Source organism: Arachis ipaensis, chromosome B01, assembly GCF_000816755.2.
Source record: "Arachis ipaensis cultivar K30076 chromosome B01, Araip1.1, whole genome shotgun sequence".
Taxonomy (NCBI): domain Eukaryota; kingdom Viridiplantae; phylum Streptophyta; class Magnoliopsida; order Fabales; family Fabaceae; genus Arachis; species Arachis ipaensis.
The window spans coordinates 58,490,505-58,508,858 of record NC_029785.2 but is presented as its reverse complement, the minus strand read 5'-3'; the positions used below and the strand labels follow the sequence as shown (position 1 = coordinate 58,508,858).

General features: G+C 38.1%; 1 protein-coding gene across 6 annotated transcripts; it reads right to left on the bottom strand.

Moving 5' to 3' along the window:
- Nucleotides 7,023-10,575, bottom strand: LOC107618142 (probable transcription factor KAN4). Of its 6 annotated transcripts, XR_002361730.1 has the most exons (11): nucleotides 10,308-10,575; nucleotides 10,166-10,219; nucleotides 9,941-10,021; nucleotides 9,415-9,639; nucleotides 9,210-9,384; nucleotides 9,041-9,117; nucleotides 8,162-8,267; nucleotides 8,009-8,086; nucleotides 7,573-7,919; nucleotides 7,220-7,289; nucleotides 7,023-7,110 (listed from the first exon to the last, which is right to left on the bottom strand). XR_002361730.1 is itself a non-coding variant. In XM_021121720.1 (8 exons), the coding sequence occupies exons 4-7, from the start codon at nucleotides 9,559-9,561 to the stop codon at nucleotides 8,010-8,012; spliced, it is 612 nt and encodes a 203-aa protein (XP_020977379.1). In that variant the 5' UTR covers nucleotides 9,562-9,639; nucleotides 9,941-10,021; nucleotides 10,166-10,219; nucleotides 10,308-10,573; the 3' UTR covers nucleotides 7,307-7,919; nucleotide 8,009. The 6 variants fall into 6 exon arrangements, 1 of the variants encoding a protein (XP_020977379.1); XR_002361724.1 differs by having other exon boundaries at nucleotides 7,024-7,110; nucleotides 9,210-9,639; nucleotides 10,308-10,573; XR_002361726.1 differs by having other exon boundaries at nucleotides 7,024-7,110; nucleotides 9,210-9,639; nucleotides 9,965-10,021; nucleotides 10,308-10,573.

Sequence of the window (18,354 nt, the reverse complement as noted above, 5' to 3'; positions counted from 1 at the left end):
TCTTGTGCCTCCTCAGCACACTAAGTAACTGTTCTTCCTGTTGAGAAGTGAGTTCCCTTGCAATGATAACTGGAAACTTCTGCTCGTCTTCAAGGTAAGCATATTTGAGGTGTGGAGGAAGGGGTTTTAATTCTAACTTCTGATCATGGTCAGGCTCTGGGTTGTCTGGAGCTGGTAACAATGGTAAAGTACTGTCGTTGTCCTCTGAGAATGTCCCCACACTTGGACCTTGTCCTATGTACTTCTCTTCAAATTCTTCCTGGTGAACTTCAGCCACGGTTTCATCTATAATGTCACACTGGAGGATAGAATGATCCTCCGGAGGATGCTTCATAACTCCATTCAGATTGAAGATTACTACTCGGCCATCTATTTCAAAAGAGTATGTTCCTGAGAAAGCATCTAATTTGAACTTCGAGGTCTTCAGGAATGGTCTTCCGAGTAGGATTGATGATGGCTTCTCTGAGTCATTTTAGGGCATCTCTAGGATATAAAAATCAGTGGAGAATGTGAGTCCTTTAATGCCCACTAATACATCTTCAGCAACTCCAGCCACTGTAATAATGCTTTTATCTGCTAACACAAAACAAGCTGCCGACCTTTTTAAGGGAGGGAGCCTCAAAATATCATATATAGACAAAGGCATTATACTCACACATGCTCCTAAATCACACATGCAGTCAGAAAATACTACACCACTAATAGTACAATTAACCATACATGGACCTGGGTCACTACACTTTTCAGGTAAACCTCCCATTAAAGCAGATATGGAACTACCTAAAGGAATAGTTTCTAATTCATTGATTTTATCTTTATGTATACATAAATCTTTTAGAAACTTTGCATATTTAGGTACCTGTTGAGTAACATCAAAAAGAGGAACAGTTACCTCAACCTTTTTGAATATCTCTACCATTTTGGGATCAGGTTCCAGCTGCTTCCTGGGCTTCCTTGCAAGTTGTGGAAATGGAATGGGAGTGGTGTCTTCTGTAGTGTCTGCACCCTTTGGTGCTTTCTCCTGTGGTTGAACTTCTTCTTTTTCATCTATGTCCTGTATGTCCTCTTCCTCTTCAACATCTTCTATTTCCACTACCTCTTCAGCTGAGGCGTTTTCTGGTGGGCTTGGCTCCTCCTAATTCCTCTCCTACAGTGTGGTTCCGGACCTTAGGGTGATGGCATTAATGCCACCCTTTGGATTGGGTAATGGTTGAGAGGGGATTCCACTGGAGCTCAAAGGCTGGTTATTTGAGTTAGTCATTGATCCAATCTGTGAGATAAGAGCTTGCAAAGTAGAGTTTAGACCATTTAGAGTGGCATTAAGGTTGTTTTCCATGGCCTGTTGTCTCTGATCAATAGATTGCAGTAAGTCATCATTAGCAGATGAAGAAGGATAGGTAATTTTAGAGGTCTGCTGTTGGTTATTCTGTGGTCCTTGGGATTGCCTCAGGTGAGGTGCTCTGTAAGGCTGGTTCTGGTTCTGCTGCCTGTTGTTGTTGTTATTCCACCTCTGATTTCCCTGATTGTCTCTGCCTCCTCTGTTGTTGTTGTCCCTCCAATTCTGGTTAGAATTGTCCTGCCATCCGTGGTTGTAATTGCCACCTTGATTGTACCCTTGGTTGGGGCGATCATAGAAGTTATGAGTGGCTGCCACGGTGTTGTCTTCCTGCTGGAGTTGCGGACATTCATCAGTATAATGGCTATAATCAGTACAGATTCCGCAAACTCTCTGTGGGACTAACTGTTGGCTTTGCTGTGGTGGAGAAGGTTGAGCTTGCTGAACTTGTTGATTCAATTGCATCTGCTTCAGCAAGTTGGTCATTTCACAGATACTCTGAGTTAGAGCAGCAGTCTCTCTGCTAGAGGATACTTCTGCAATGGCTTTTGAACGGCCTTGTTTCTGCCTGTGATTCCGAGTAGATTCAGCTAAGTCACTAATTAATTGCCATGCCTCATCAATGGTCTTGTACTTTTTCATAGACCCATTGCTAGCACTTTCCAATGTGGTCTTATCTTGGGGCCTCATGCCCTGTGTGACGTAACCGAGCAACACTATCTTGTCAATCATATGGTGGGGGCAAGCTTCCAGAAGATTATTGAAGTGCTCCCAATATTCATAGAGGGTCTCAGATTCATCCTGAACAATCATGGAAATGTCTTTCCTCAGTTTATCAGTAACTTCAGCTGGAAAGAACTTTTCCAAGAATTCTCTTCTAAGTGTATCCCAGTTGGATACAGTTGCTGCGGGTTGAGTGTAGTACCACTCTCTTGCCTTTCCCTCAAGAGAAAACGGGAAAGCTTTCAGCAAAATTAAAGTTTCATCTGCACCATCACGCCTGACAGTAGAACAGGCTGCTTGAAAATCTTGCAGGTGCTTGATAGGCTCTCGAGCAGGTAAGCCATGAAACTTGGGCATCAAATTGAGCAGTGCAGTCTTTATTTCAAAGTCTGTAGCCACCGCTGGGTGATGCACTTGAAACGGTTGCATTGTAAAATCAGGGGCTCCAGCCTCCTGGATAGTAACTCTCCTAGGTGCTGCCATGTCACCTATACGTAAATCAACCGAATCAGTAGAACGGGGGCTGGTTTCTTCCTCAAATAACGTTTTAGATCCGCCCTCTGAGTGGACTAACCGACGCCGAGCTTGCCTTATTCGTGAAATAGTTCTTTCAATCTCAGGATCGAATACTGGCAAGCTTGGATCAGGAAGTGAACGCGTCATCTAACGAAAGAAACAAGCAGCTCATAATAGAAAAATAAAATAAAATGCTGATAAATAAATTCCAATTAATAACTTTAGCACTCTATTGCAACTTCCCGTCAACGGTGCCAAAAATTGACGTGGCGGAAATTGGCGAGTTAAGAATTGTTATAAGATATGCGTTGCAAGTATAGTTCTTAACCAACCGGAAATCCGCTTATCAATTTAGAAGGGTTGTCACAAAATTAAAAATAAAATACTGGGAGTATGAATCCCAGGTCATCTCCTAACGAGTTGCAAAAAGGTGTGCTATTTTATTAACCAGATATTTTCAAAAAGAGTTTGAGTTGAATAAACAGGAAATTAAATTGGAGAAATTAAGTAATTTAAATAAAAGCCTTGACTGGGAGTAGATTAGTTGGAAGCCCTATTCTTGTCACAGTACTCTCAAGAATAATTGATAATTGAAGGTTGTTCTGTTTAGTTATCTTTTACTAGGTAAGGGAAAGTCAAACAAGTTGGAATGCAGTTTCTACTCACAAGCTCCAATCCGCTCAATTGAAAAGGATTAGTGTCAGTGACTAGAGAACATTCCAACCATGAACCTAATTACATTTTTTTTAAGCACCCCAACTCAACGGTTCCTTTCAATCAACTCCCCATCAAGTTAGAGAACTACTCGCTCATTGTGAATATAGAACTCATAACATAGGAAAGGGAATTAAAGAAAGACATGATAAACAAAACTCAAAGGAATCAATTAAAAATAAAAATAACTCTTGTATTAATAAATTCTAAAATAATCCAATAATAAAATTGAGTAAATTAAAGGACATGGAAGAGTAAAGCCAAGTAAAGAAAACGAACTAGAATGACGAAGTCTTGATGAGGTAATAACTCTTCTCAATATCCCAATGCAAAAGCAATAAAATCCTAAGAACTATGAATGTGTAGAGAAAAAAAACCTAGAGGAGGAGAAAAACTAGATCTAAAAACTAAAACTGTGTAGAATGAATGTTGTTGTCTTTGGTTTCTGCATGTTCTCTGGCTCTAGTCTACTTTTCCGGGCCGAGAACTGGGTCAAAACAGGGACCAAAATTGCCCCCAGCGAATTCTGCAGATTATGCAGATCGCGCATGTCACGCGATCGCGTCATTCATGCGGACGCGTCATTTGGCATTTTGCTTTGCCACGCGGGCGCGTCGTCCACACCTCCGCGTCACTTGTGCTATTCCAATCCGCGCGGTCGCGTGAGCCATGCGGCCGCGTTACTTCTCGCTGGTCATCTCCTCAATTTCTTGTGTTCCTTCCATTTTTGCAAGCTTCCTTTCCAATCTCCAACTCATTCATGCCCTATAAAGCCTGAAACACTTAACACACAAATCATGGCATCGAATGGAACAAAGGAGAATTAAAATACATAATTAAAAATCCCTAGGAAGCAAGTTTTCAATCATAAAGCATCTTTAGGAAGGAATTATAAATGCATGCTTATTTAATGAATAAGTGGTAAAGATCATGATAAAACCACATAATTAAACACAATATAAACCATAAAATAGTGGTTTATCAGAGGCTCTTCTTTCTTTTTTTCCCCATTTTTTTCGCACAATAGTTAGCCTTACCGTTTGGGTTATTTTTATTTTTTAAGAAACATTAAAATTTTAGGTAACACTTGAGAAGTGAAGTTTAAAATAAATTCAAAGACAACTCTTAAAAAGAGTAACATATTATTTTTATAATGGTTGTTTTTGTATATTTAATATAACAACACTTGATAAGTGTCTCCTATTTTATCAACAGCAACACTTGAACATATGTTGCAATAGCCAACAAATGTTGTAGTGACCAGTCATTAAACCGGATGAGTGACTGGTTCAATGGTTCAATGGTCCATTAGTAAATTTAGGATCATCCTCATCTGCCATTACCCAAAAATCTATCCTGTTAATACTTTGAATGTCAATTGGATCAGAATTTCTCTTCTTTCAATGTAACCTAGATTGAAGGCATAGGTTATAGGTCACATAAACAATGTCACTTAGCCTATGATGCTCTAATCGGTTCATCCTCTTTGAATAGATATGTTCAAAAAAACTCCAGTTCCTCTCACATCCAGAAGAAGATGTTTGATGAAGAAGGTGAATTGCTATTTTTTGCAAATTAGGAGCACTCCTACCATATAGCCTCCACCATTCACCTACATAGATATAAAAATCAAATATTGTTTAATGTTTATCACTGAATATTTAGTAAACTTTCAAACTAAATTGAACTTGGAAATAAAATAACTTACCAAGTTGTAGTCTTTTTGCCGCTCTCTTAGCACTTTCCCTCCCAAAACTTTCTTTTCAATCTCGATACAATTGTATCTCTTGCATTGCGGTAACTAAGTCATTGCAACGTGTTTCAACATCAAGCAAATCAAGTAAATATCTCAAGATATTTGCCTTTTCAACAAAATCCTCACTATAAAAAAAATTGGATTTAAAAAGTATGCCGCCGCATGGAGATCACGCTTCAAATGCTTATCCCACTGCATTTTCAAGATACCTGTGTAAGGCATATAAGCAGCTTTTTGATTTCTAAACATTGTCTTGGTAGCATTTTTGGCTCTTTGCATGTCTTTATACACGTACCCAAAGAGGATTTCTCATCAGCATCAACAATCCTCAACAACTTAAGAGGACCAACAATTTTTACAATGATAACACAATCTTGCCAAAACTTACTATCTAAGACAATTGAACTAGCAATCTTCCCATTAGCACTTTTGGCTAATTTATGAGAAGGAAAAATTTTGTCCACCATCAATGCTTGCAAATCTTCCTTGTGATCATATATATACTTTTCAAAGTAATGAAAACAGTGGCAAAATGTGTGACTCCTGATCAAACAATTTCTTTCCAACTTTTTCTTTTTCTAAGCCAAGACAAAAAGATCATATGGTTTTAAATAAATACAGTCATTTTTGAAGCACAGAAAGCAAGGTCAGCCATGTGAGGAATACTTGCAATATCTTTCAAAATAAGATTGATGCAATGGATAACACAAGGAGATCAAATCATGTTTGGATACTTTTCATGAATGAGTTTTCTAGTAGATACATAATTAGTAACATTATCAGTAACCACATGCACAATGTTACTAGGCCCAACCCACTCAATAACATCAGCAAACAAATTAAACAAGGTATCGGCAGTTTTTATCATATCAGAAGCATCAACAGACTTAACAAATGACATACCAACAGGACAATATACTAGAAAGTTAGTTAAGGTTTGTCGCTTTTGATCAGTCCAACCATCTTCCATTAGCATACAACTGGTGCTTTTCCATGAGCTCCTATAGGTTTCAATAAGCAACTGACACTCTTTTTTAAGATTGGGTAGCAAATGAACTCTCATTTCATCATATGACGGTCCCTTGAAACCAAGTCCAATTCACTACAAGAAAATAAGCTTTCTGTCACGCTTTTAAAGCGTGCCAAAAAGTTCTAAAAAGGGTGCCGATAGCTTTTCGTCACGCTTTTTGAGCTATCGGCACACTTTTGAAAGGGTCACATCCGCCAGTGTGCCGGTTGATCTATCTCCACGCTTTTGTAGAACTATCGGCACGCTTTTTTTGTTGGCACGCTTTCATCTCTTGCCACGCTTTTTTAAGCGTGGCCATAGGTCTTAACCTATCGACACGCTTTAAAAGTGTACCGTAAAGTGAAAGATATGGCTACGCTTTTGAAGCGTGCCAATAGTAAAAGATATGGTGTCGCTTTTGAAGCGTGCCAATAGTCGAAGAAACATGGACCTATTGCCACGCCTTTAAAGCGTGGCTATATCCCTACCAAATTAAAAAAAAAATCTCATATGTATTAACCTATCGGCACGCTTTAAAAGCGTACCGAAAAGTGAAAGATATCGGCACACTTTTGAAACGTGCCAATAGTAAAAGATATGGTATCGCTTTTGAAACGTGCCAATAGTCGAAGAAACATGGACCTAAAGCGTGGCTATATCCCTATCATTAAAAAAAATCTGACATGTGCTTTTACACATACTCTAATGCAATCCAAAAACGATAAAAAAATATTGACAAAAATCATTGAATATCGTTTAAAAATTAATTAATGAAAATTAGTATTACATTAATAAAATTCAAACCAAATTAGCTATATCGATCTCTTATAACCCAAGTAGTTATAAAATACATTGGGATAAAAAATATCAATCTCTCCCTCTTCATTGTAGCTTCATGTTGCTTTATCTCATGACTTAACTGGATTCTTTTAGCCCTTACTCTTGCTTGAACTCGACCAAAGCCAAGGTTGCTTGAACTTGATCAAAGCCAAGGCAATGAAGGCACGTAACATGCTTCCATTTTTTTTCCTCACAAGTTTATGGATATTAGACATACTGCATTGAACCAACATACAAGTGTTAACATTTGAAGATGCTTATTTGGGAATGAACCTATGTAGATTATACAAAAATCAAGAAAATTTTGAACTTGAAGAAAACATACATGCCAAAAACTGTTGGTCCAACACCAAATACCATAAGCAAAGTTAAAGCAGCTTTGTATGTTGGTATCCCTGAAATACAGTAAATACAGTAAAAATCAAATAACTAATTATTAAGAAAGAACCTATTCAATAAAAATGCAAGATTCTACCATCTTTCAATAATCAACACTACCCCAAATTTATCTAATGCAATCGTTCATAATCCTATATAATCTTGTGTAACCACCCATCCATGTAATCATCCTAATCTTTGTAATATAAAGTTCATGTCCATGTGGGATTTTACAACCCAAAATTCAGTCCCACACATAGCAATAGTTTCAAAATTATAATACAAATGCTACTAAAGTACCAGTTCCATTTGCTTGAATGCGCTTATTTGCCTCTTCCAATATTTTATTTACAGCTTCAATAGACTCCATACGAACCTAAAAGGAAATCACAGAAGAATGTCATGAAATATCATAATAACATCATTCCTTTCAGTTATAATAAATAGTTAAAATAACCAACAACATCAAATTATTTGAAAGATATTGTCAATCAAACTTTCAACTCAGGACTTTCCAAGCTCTTCAAGAGAGTAGGAGTAATCTTTCCACTAATGTCTTCACGAGGCAAGCTATCCAAGCCACCAGCAGCAACTAAGGAAGATGATTCTGATGTGTTGACTGATCCCTTGGGAGCTGCAGATGCTCCCTGAAGCAAACAAATGAAAAAAAAATCGGACAATTGGAAAATTAAGAAACAAAAAAGATTTAACAGAAAATACATCATGAACAGCATACCTCATGGATTCTTCTCATACTCAGTATCAAGAGCCTTGAGCAATGCAGGCTTAACATCAGTAAGGAACCCTTTAATATCTGCATAGGGAAAACTTTAGAACCTTGTAACAAATAAATAATGAGGGAAGGACATTCAAAAGTTAATGTAGTAACCTAGACCAACAAATCTATGTAGAACACCCAAAAGCTTAGTTGAAGCATTTCTAGTGGCAGCTGCACTTGACTGCAGCCCAGTTTCTTTTAGAAAATCAATTAACTCCTGCAAAGCAGGATTGCATCAGAACATACAAACTATAACCAAGACTCAAAGAGTATCCACAAGACAATAATACCAAATTTAAAGCAAAATCAATAAGCCACTTTACTTTCTTATTATATAACCTATGAAGCATGAGTACTAATACATGGCATGGATATAATACAATATTGTTGCAAAGATATAGCAATATTTACAAACTCGAAGAAGTAATACAGCTAAGTATAATATATATTTAAAGAATGATGACCTACAGTGCCTTTAAAGTTGCTCGATTTTCTAGCAAGAACAAATCATCCGTGGTCAAAAATCTAGGCAGGACAAGTAAGAAGATAAGGATATTGAAGAATAAGTGTGAGAAACTGAAGACAAGCTCATGAATATATAAGCCCTGCTGATGATCCATAGAATTTTGTTGATGATGATCATGTAAGCCCTGCTTCAAGCAAAATGGCTCGATCATCTTCCTCAATGCTTTCCTTCCCCAACTAATCAAGATTAGTGTCTGAATTTTTGCAATCCTCAAAGACAAATTACTAAGAATCAGGTAATTTTCTAAGAGATTTTTTTATGCTTTTCATATCTTAAAATCTTAGAGGGAGAGGTTAAAACCATCAAATACAAGTTAGTAAAAAACAGTATTATATCTAGTTTAATTGGAGAACGTGCAGGTTCAATTTTTGTGTGTTTATTTGTGAATTATTATTCTCTCTGAAGAAGAACAAGTTAAAAAATGGAAAATATAAGATAATTAAGGAGTAGAATCTAATAGCTACCTGCAAGTGACTCTTGACATGAGCAATGCTTAGGCCTCTGACATTCATTAGCTGAAGCACCAATTTAGGTGTTGCTCCTACAGCAATTCAATATAGCTAGCAACTATAACATACATTTATAGTATATGTTAATTAATTAGGGCAAAAGCTAATTAGTTCCTTGACTTACTTTCTTGACCTCCAAGCCTCTGAACAGCATGGGAAAATGAGAGATGAAGATTAGGAGTCCAACGAAGCCGTGGCATCATTGATCTCACATATTGGTTCACACCACTCCCTCTCTTCCCTTCTCTTGATGCTGTGCTACTGCTACTTGGGTTTGTTGAATTCCCTTCTTCTTCATTGTTATCCTCCTCATCCTCCTTTGCTTCATTATTATTCTCTTCTTCCAATTCCTCATCATCACTCATAGCCGCTCCTTCATTCAAGTCAAATGAATTTTCCTCACCCTCATTATCATTACTACTCTTACCGCCACTTCCTTCATTATTCTCTTGATGAATCTCAAATCCCTCTAACATATTTATTAATTTTAGCAGATGCGATACTCAGTATAAATGCTACAATAATTTCTTGAATTCCTCCTTTATAAATTACCTCTGAAAACTAAAACAAGGATGCAAACATTTAAACATACACACAACTAATAACAAATAATTAAACAAGAACATACAGGCTGTAGTAGTGACCACTCTCTATCTATATATACAGTAGTAATTAATTACTAGCAATCCTTTAAAACCTATATTCACTTAAGCAATTAGCCGAGGCCATGGTAAACTAATTTATATAGTGGAAAACATTAATTTTAATTTAATATCCTTGTATGTATGTTACGGTAGTAGTAGGTCAAAAGTAGTTTAGAGTAATACTAATGAATAAAGAAATTAAGCTACCTACTTCTCTATCTGATCTTTAATATACCTTAGCTTGAAGAGCGCTGTGAAAAAATATAAGAATAAGTTGTTCCAAAATGTCTACCTGAACAAAGTTCAAAAGAATAAAAAGAACAATCAGAACCCATAGGAAGCTTATCTTCTTCCACTATATAACATGATGGAAGAAAAAATACAATCAAATATCTCATAGTTTTTCAGTCATATAAATGTAAGGGATAAAGCTGACCTTCCCTGGGTGATTATACAAAGACGAAAGATCAGAGAAAAGAGATGGAACTCCCTGGAGAGAATACAAAAGAAAGAAATCATAATCAACTTCAAAAAAACTAAACGAGGCATAATTTGAAGCTGAAAAGAAACTTTAATACCTTAGTTAGGAGAGGCCTAATGTAATTATCTACTGCTGCTCTAAATTTGTCACCTTGCAAAAAATCTAGAGGTATTCTCTGCCAAACGAGATTCAGCAAAGAATGAACTCAAAGAATGAGCACCCCATATCAGTAGCTGAGCACTACCACAGCTGCAACAGAACAGAACCAAATGCCAAGAAGTTTAGAAAAAACATTCTAAACCAAATATCATATTAGAACAAAAAATAGAAATTTGGAAAAATATAAAAAATAAAGAACTAAAAAAATCAAATTCAAAATCAAATAATCAAATCAAGGAAAAATTTGACCAAATAATTTATCCCGGCACTGCGAACGTTGAACGTGTCTAACAGAGGTGCGACGAGTGAGGGAGAGGGAGACGGCGGCGCGACGACTTCAGAGAGGGAGACTGCAACGTGACGGGTGCTGAACCATAGAGGGAGGAGCGGCGATTGAGGGTTTCCAAAATAGAGTGAGCAACGATTGGGGTTTCCGAATCCAACGAGGGTTTGCGAGACAAAGACTACTGAGGGAGTAAGAGGGCACGCCGAGACAGAGACCACTGAGGGTGTGTGGATAGAGCAGCACCGATGGAGGGTTTCGAATCCAACGAGGGTTGCGTCGATGGTGTGAGGGTTGGGTGCGAGAGACCGTCGAGAAACAACTGGGTGCGAGAGACCGTTGATGGTGCGAAGTTGGGTGCAACAGAGAGAGGGCTGGGTGTGAGGGTTAGATGAAGGGCTGGGTGTGAGGGTTAGATGAACATGATGGCGAGCTGTGTGGTGGGACAGTCTTGGCATTGGGCAGTGATGAACTTAGTGTGACGGCTTGCTTCTAAGTTATCTTCAAGGTTAATAATGAATTTGGAAATAAAAGTGAAGTGTATGAGCTGTTATAACTTATATAGGTTAAAAGTTAACTTAGAAAAAAGTGAAGTGTGTAAAAAATAGGGTGGGACTCTGTCGGTATGCTTTTGTAGGGTGCTTAAATAAACACAGCATATGGGTATGCTTTAAAAATGTGACCGTTAGAAGACAAATTAGCCACGCTTTTAAAGCGTGCCGGTTTTTCTCTATGACGACGCTTTTAAAGTGTAGCAAAAAAACATGGCCAAATTATAAATTAGTGGCCACTCTCGTAAAAGCGTGCCAGTTTTTCTCTATGGCCACGCTTTTTAAGCATGGCAAAAAAACGTGACCAAATAACAAATTAGTGGCCACCCTCATAAAAGTGTGGCCATTGACCACTTTTGGCCACGCTTTAAAAGCATAGCAAAAAAAAGTGTGCCGATAGACCTTTTCTTGTAGTTATTGCAGCAATACTATCCAAGGTAGGTTGAAAAAGTAAGATGATTGAATTGCATTGAAACAAAGACGTGCATCGACGATCCATTTAATAAGTACCAACTTAGCCATGTGCACAATTTCTTTACTATCCAAAACACTTTTCATAGTCGATTGAAATCCTTGGAGTAGTCCTTTCCTTAAAATAACTTTCAATTTGTGTAGCAACAATAGCCTTTCTCTTTCCTTTGTCTCCTATTGTTGTAGGAACAACAGATTGTACAGCATTAAGCAATTCAGACTCTTATGTTTGTGTTTTCACACTATAAAACTCCACCTCAAATTTTTTTTTCCATCTTATTTTTTTATTTTCCACCAAAAGCCTTTTGAATTGAAGTTTAACCTCTTCAATGATTTTGTTACATACTTAAATTTGTCCAGAAATTTTTGTAAGATGATATTTCATTCTATATATCCCCCCTCCATTATAAGTATTCAAACAAAATATACATGTATATTGCACCTTGTGATTTTTGTCATACTTCAAAGTGAAACAATCCCAAGTCAGGTCAGATTTTCCTCAAGAGGAACCCGTTTGAGATTCTTGGATGGCATTATCTTGTAGCTATTGATCACTTTGTGGTTGTTCCATCTAAATTACATACAATATACAAATTACAAATTACATATAGCAAAATAAAATCTGAGCCATCAAAATCCAAAATTGAACTTATCACTGTTTTTGAAAATTATATCAAAATTCTATTCAGCATTACAACAATTCAGAATGATTAATTCATATAATTAACAAAATAAAAAAATTAACTGAAAAACTGAAAAACTCACTGCGGCAACTCATATAATTAACAAAATAAAAAATAACTGAAATAAAAAACTGAAGAACTCACTACACCAATTCAAATAATTTAACAAAACAAAAAAAATTGATTGAATAAATGAAAAACTCATTGTAGCAGAGAGAGCAAAGAAGGCATAGAGAGTAGAGTCTACGGTGGTTGAGACAGATACTCAGCAAGACAGAGGTGGCCAACGATAGAAGCTTCGAACTAACCAGCCGGCGACGACGACAACAGAACCTTCAAACCGACCTTCCGACGACAACGACGCTGTTGACAGAAGCTTCGAACTACGAGGGTGGCAACCGCTGGTGGTCATTATTAGCGTCAAGTGATAGGGATGGTGGATTCTCATTGGAGGAAAATAGGAAATTAGGGTTGGAAGGGAGAGGGACTGATGGTGGGTTTTCTTTTTTTTTTTTTTGGCGTCAAAACACACCGTTTCTGGGGAAAATTACAAAACCGGGCCTTAAAGAAACCCGGCTAATTTGGCCGGTTCACTAGTTAACTGCCGGTTCGATCGATTTCTAATCGGTTTTTACAATGTGATTCTAGGGTCAACCAAACCGGCCAGGTGATCGGTTCCGGGTTAATCAGATCGGTCCTGTAACACCCTACCATACAGAGTCTTATGCTTAAGTCATAATTCAGAGAAGGCAAGGTATTACGACCTCTAAAACAAAAATTTAGTACGTATAGTAGTATGAATAATTGATTATAACTAGGAGCCTTGTAGAAAAAGGGGTAAACAAAAACCGTAACTCGAAAACGCAACACTCCGATCGATAACATAACGAACAGGGATAAGCTAACGCGAGATTATATATATACAAAAGAGTGTCAAAAACAGGAATATCAAGGCTCAAAATCCGGCTGCGAAGATAACCGGTCCGAGCATAGCAATATATACATATAATAAAATAAGGAAAACCCCAAAGGAAACTCAAAGGGACACAAATACAGAAATCTATTCTCCAAAATCCCCTCTAGAAGGAGTCATCACAGTTTGTATTATTTAATGGAGATAAAAGTATCTAAACAAGATATATAAACCAAAACAGAGTCCCGAGAACAAAGATCTTCGCTAATCCAGAAGTCTCCAGCATGCCTTAACGAGAAACCTCACGTCCTGCATCTGAAAACCACAAAATTCGCATGGGTGAGAACCAGAGGTCCCCAGCACGGTAACAGCTTCCACATATATAATACATAATAATAGAGGAAAGCCGAAGGCAATCCTAGAACTTCCTCCAGATAATATCAAAGCTTATAAACAAACTAAACCGTAAGTGGCAACTGACTAAAGATTCTTCAGTCTAACTAATACTTCCCTTTCCAATTCCTTCAGACCTTCTAACCACCAGCAGGAGTATAATATAGCAAACACAGTTATATCAGACAAGAAATTTACAAATAGGAACAGATAAGGCATTTAGACAATTAGCAAGTAATATGCAGTCAACTAGGCAATCTCAAACAATTCATGTAGTATGCTTATGATGCATGCCTGTCCCAAGTGGCTGATGATATCATCTGTCGGTTATAGAGCCAACCCGACAAGTCCTGGTAGCTAACCATTGGACTGTCCCTCTGTCGCGCATCCCCAACTCGAGTTATACTCATCATAAACTTGATCATAATCATGATCCATATCCATCACCCTCACTGGTGAATATTTACGGGGGCGAGCTCATCCGGAACTTTCACAGTACCCAGCCACACTTACGACATAGGGTCAACAGAGTATCAAGTCTCAACCTGGAGCACGTGGTGGCTAGCCACTGCTACTACCCAGGGAAACTCGTATCTCAGATAGTGGAAGTGCAACATTCACAATTCATTCAACAGCATATATGCATTTATACATAGCCATAATCATGGCTCCACCGTAACACGGTAATAATCTAGCCATCCGGCTCACGATTAAATCCATAACCAGCCAATTCATTAACAATTACGGCCCTTCGGCCCATGGCATAACAAGCACTTCCACCGCCATTCTCCGCATCTCACATAATCATCTTTGATCCTCATTGATCATTCATTTTTCCCTTGCTTCACTCACAAGTTACCACATTCACTAGCCCTTTTTCCTCATGCTAGGCATATCATAGTGATTTAAGATATAAGTGGTGAGATCGGAGGCTTAGAAGTATGAAATTTGGCTTTTAAAACTCAAAAATCAACTTTGGGATGAAAACAGGGCCATGCGTACGCGCACTCCACGCACACGCGCAGATGGCCAAAAACTCATCGACGCGCAAGCGTCATACGCGCAAACGCGTGGGTTGAAAAATATCCAAACGGCACGCCAGCGTCAGCCACGCGTACGTGTGGGTGCTCTTGCGCCCAGGCACAAAACTGGCACAATTCTGGCATAACTCTCTGGAAAATAGCTGGGCATATGGCACAGCGCATCGACGCGCCCGCGCACACCACGCGCACGCGTGGATGGTGCTTCCTGGAAGAATGGCGCACACGCGCCAAGTGCGCCTACGCTCAGAGGGTTATTCTGCTAAAAATTTTCTAAGTTAAAAGCTACAGAATTCACAAATTCAACCCCCAATCTTCCGACGGTCATAACTCTCTCATTTTAAATCATTTTTCACCCGATCTTCGAACGGCATGGACATCCCGAATCCAATTTCATTTCTAAATAGATTTGGCACAAATCAGAGATCCATAGTCCAGGTTATGTCCCGTCAAAGTATGCCCAAAAACCATGTTTTCATACAAAACCACAAGGTGCCATTTTCAAAACAAGCCACTTTCAACTCTTTTCAAAATCAATCAAAACATGCAAATTTCAACCCTTTTCTTTGAAATCATTCAAAATGTACCAAAATCAACAACAAGCCATCCTCAACTCACACATTGACACTTTACCGAAATTTCCAAAACCACATCCAACCATTTTAACACTTCTCAATCAAATGGCTAAAGGACAAACACAATATCATATCATACATCCTTTCTCATCCCAATTTCCAATAATACCATTTCCAATCAACCATCATTATACATAATCATTATCATACTCACCATCAACATGGTACCACCCACCAATTCAACCTCAATCATCCATCAAGCATATATCACAACATGCATTTCTCATATATCACACAATCAAGGCATCAATATTCATAATCACATATATGATCACATCATATATCTCAACCATTCAACAACATCAACAATTCAATGCCTATCTTAGGGCCTCTAGCCTAAGTATTTCCTACCACATTCCATATTAGATACGGAAAACCGAAACCATACCTTAGCCGATTTTCCACGCTCAACAGGAGCACTTCCAAACCACTTGTCCACAAGCACTCAAGGTATCAACACCTCCAAGAACAGATTTTATCACACAAAACCCTCTTCCAAGCTTTCCAAAATCACCAATCAAGCTCCAATATTCACATATACACAACCTAAGTCACAATCATCATATCCATACACAACATCTCAATACCCAAACATCATAGAACAACAATTTACACTAGGGTTGAGAATCTTACCACACCCAAGGTCCAAGGAGACAAGATTAACCTTCTCCTTCAAGAGAGTTGGGTCCTATAACATCAAAGAGCCCAAAATCTCAACATTTTTGCTCATGAAACTCGAAATCAAGGCTGGAAATTCGAAGAGCAAAACGTGGCTTACCTCAAGATTGATTGTATGGGTTTTGTAGAGCTCTCCGCGGTGAATGCGTGGCCACAAACGGAGCGGCAATCGGAGCTCTAGATCAAAAGTTATGGTGGTTTAAAGATCAACCAAGGGAGAGAACTTGAGAGAGTGTTCTTCCTCCCTCCATCTTAATTTTCAGCGTGTGTTTGTGTGTTGTGAGGAGAGAGAGTGCTGAAAACTAGGGTTTTGGTTTAGTCTAGTTGGGCCAAGGGCCCACTTTGAGTCCGGTTGGCCCGGTTTGGCCCGTTCGGTCCAATCTTAGTCCGATTTCTATAAAATTGGTACCGAAATTCTCGTCTCAATTTCCTCTATCATATTAAGCCATAAAAATAATATTTTTGGCTTTCTAGAATAAATTCTCATTTATGGGTTAATTAGCCGTTAATTAACCGGGTCTTACAGGTCCGGTCCGGTTTTAGAACCTTGATTATTGTTGTTGTTGTTGTTGTTGTTTATTGTTGTTTTTGTTGTTGTTGTTTTTTTTTTTTAACAAAACGAGCTCAACACAACAATGTGGAGTGAAAAAGAAAACGTACACAACACAACAACCTGGTCAAGTAAGAGTTATCCCCAATGTCATCTCTGGCATTGCCATCAACAACAGAAGGGATCCATACAACTCCATTCTTTAAACCTGGTTACTGATCTGTAAAAAACTTCTTCTACACCTGCTTCCTTTTTATGAAAGAGCTGTCCATTCTTTTCTAGCCAGACATTCCAAGTAATTGAAAAGAAGCATGTGAGCCACTTTTTACGCTCCTCCTTGCTAGCCCAAACACCTTACGAACTCTCAAAATGTCCCTTCAATGAACCTAGAACAACCCACATCCTCCCAAAATCATATAGCCATGCACACCATACCTGCCAAGTAAAATCACAACCAAGAAACAAGTGGTGATCATAAATTCAACGTCCTTTTTACATAAAGCTCATATTTTATCACCCTGGTGAACAATTCCCAGCTTGCATAGTCTTTCTTTAGTATTCATTCTACCTATCAAAACAAACTAAATGAACAACTCCACTCTTGGCAGAACCAAGCCTTTCCATATAGTCCTAGTGAGCTATAACTCATTACATTCTCCGAGAGCGTATCCGACTACGACACATGTACAAAAGAGTTAGTAGAAAAACTCCTTCTCTATCAAACTTTCACACAACTCTATCCTCTCTATTGTTTGCTAGTTTTACAGGTCTTAAAGCATTATGCAACTTATCCACTAATTCCAACTACTATTGGTATAAGTCTTCCCGCCAATGAAAGTTCCAAACCCGCTCTAACCTATCCCAAAACCCACAATCCCCTATCAAAGATCCTCTTTGGTTCGAAATGGAGAAGAGCCTCAGAAAACTATCTTTTAACAAATCACTTTGTAGCTAAACATCTTTCCAAAAGCAGATCCTTCGTCTATCACTGCCTCCATAGACAATTCAGTGATCACCATATGTCTCATAGCTTGATTTTTGAACTGTAACTGAAAAATATCCTTCCATGAACTCCCTCTTATTGGTAATGTCTTATTTGATAACATCACATTAGGATCCAAACTATTACAAGAGCAAACAATCTTCTTCCACAATGAACACTCCTCTTTTAGAAAATGCCACCACCATTTAAATAGTAGTGTAGTGTTCCTAAGCATGGCATCCCCCACCCGGAATCCTCCCAACATTTTTTAAGCCTCAACCACATCCCACATCACCAATGCCATACCATTCCTGTCTTCCTTCTTATTCCATAAAAATCTTCTTTGCAAAGAAATTAACTTTTCTGCCACAGCATTCGGCATCTTATACAGACTCAAATAGCACACCGACAATCTATTTAGTATAGATTTAATAAGGACCAACTTACCAACTTTAATGAGAGTCTTAGCTTTCCACAAGCTAAGCTTCTCCTCTACTTTATCAATTATCAGCTTCCAAGTCTTGGTCAGCCTTGGGTTTGCACCTAAGAATATGCAAAGATATTTGACTGGAAGATTAGCCTCCTTACATTCCAATATGCTACACATATTGTAAATCTACTGCTACTCACAAGTGATCAGGATCAAGCTAGATTTATCGAAGTTGATACTCAACCCTAATATTACCTCAAAGCATCTTAGTAGCCTTGCATAATTTCTAATAGTCTCCTCCTCCGACGGGTAAAACAATATAGTGTAATTGTAAACTGGAGATGTGACATCTCTATATTATCTCTGGCAACCAACA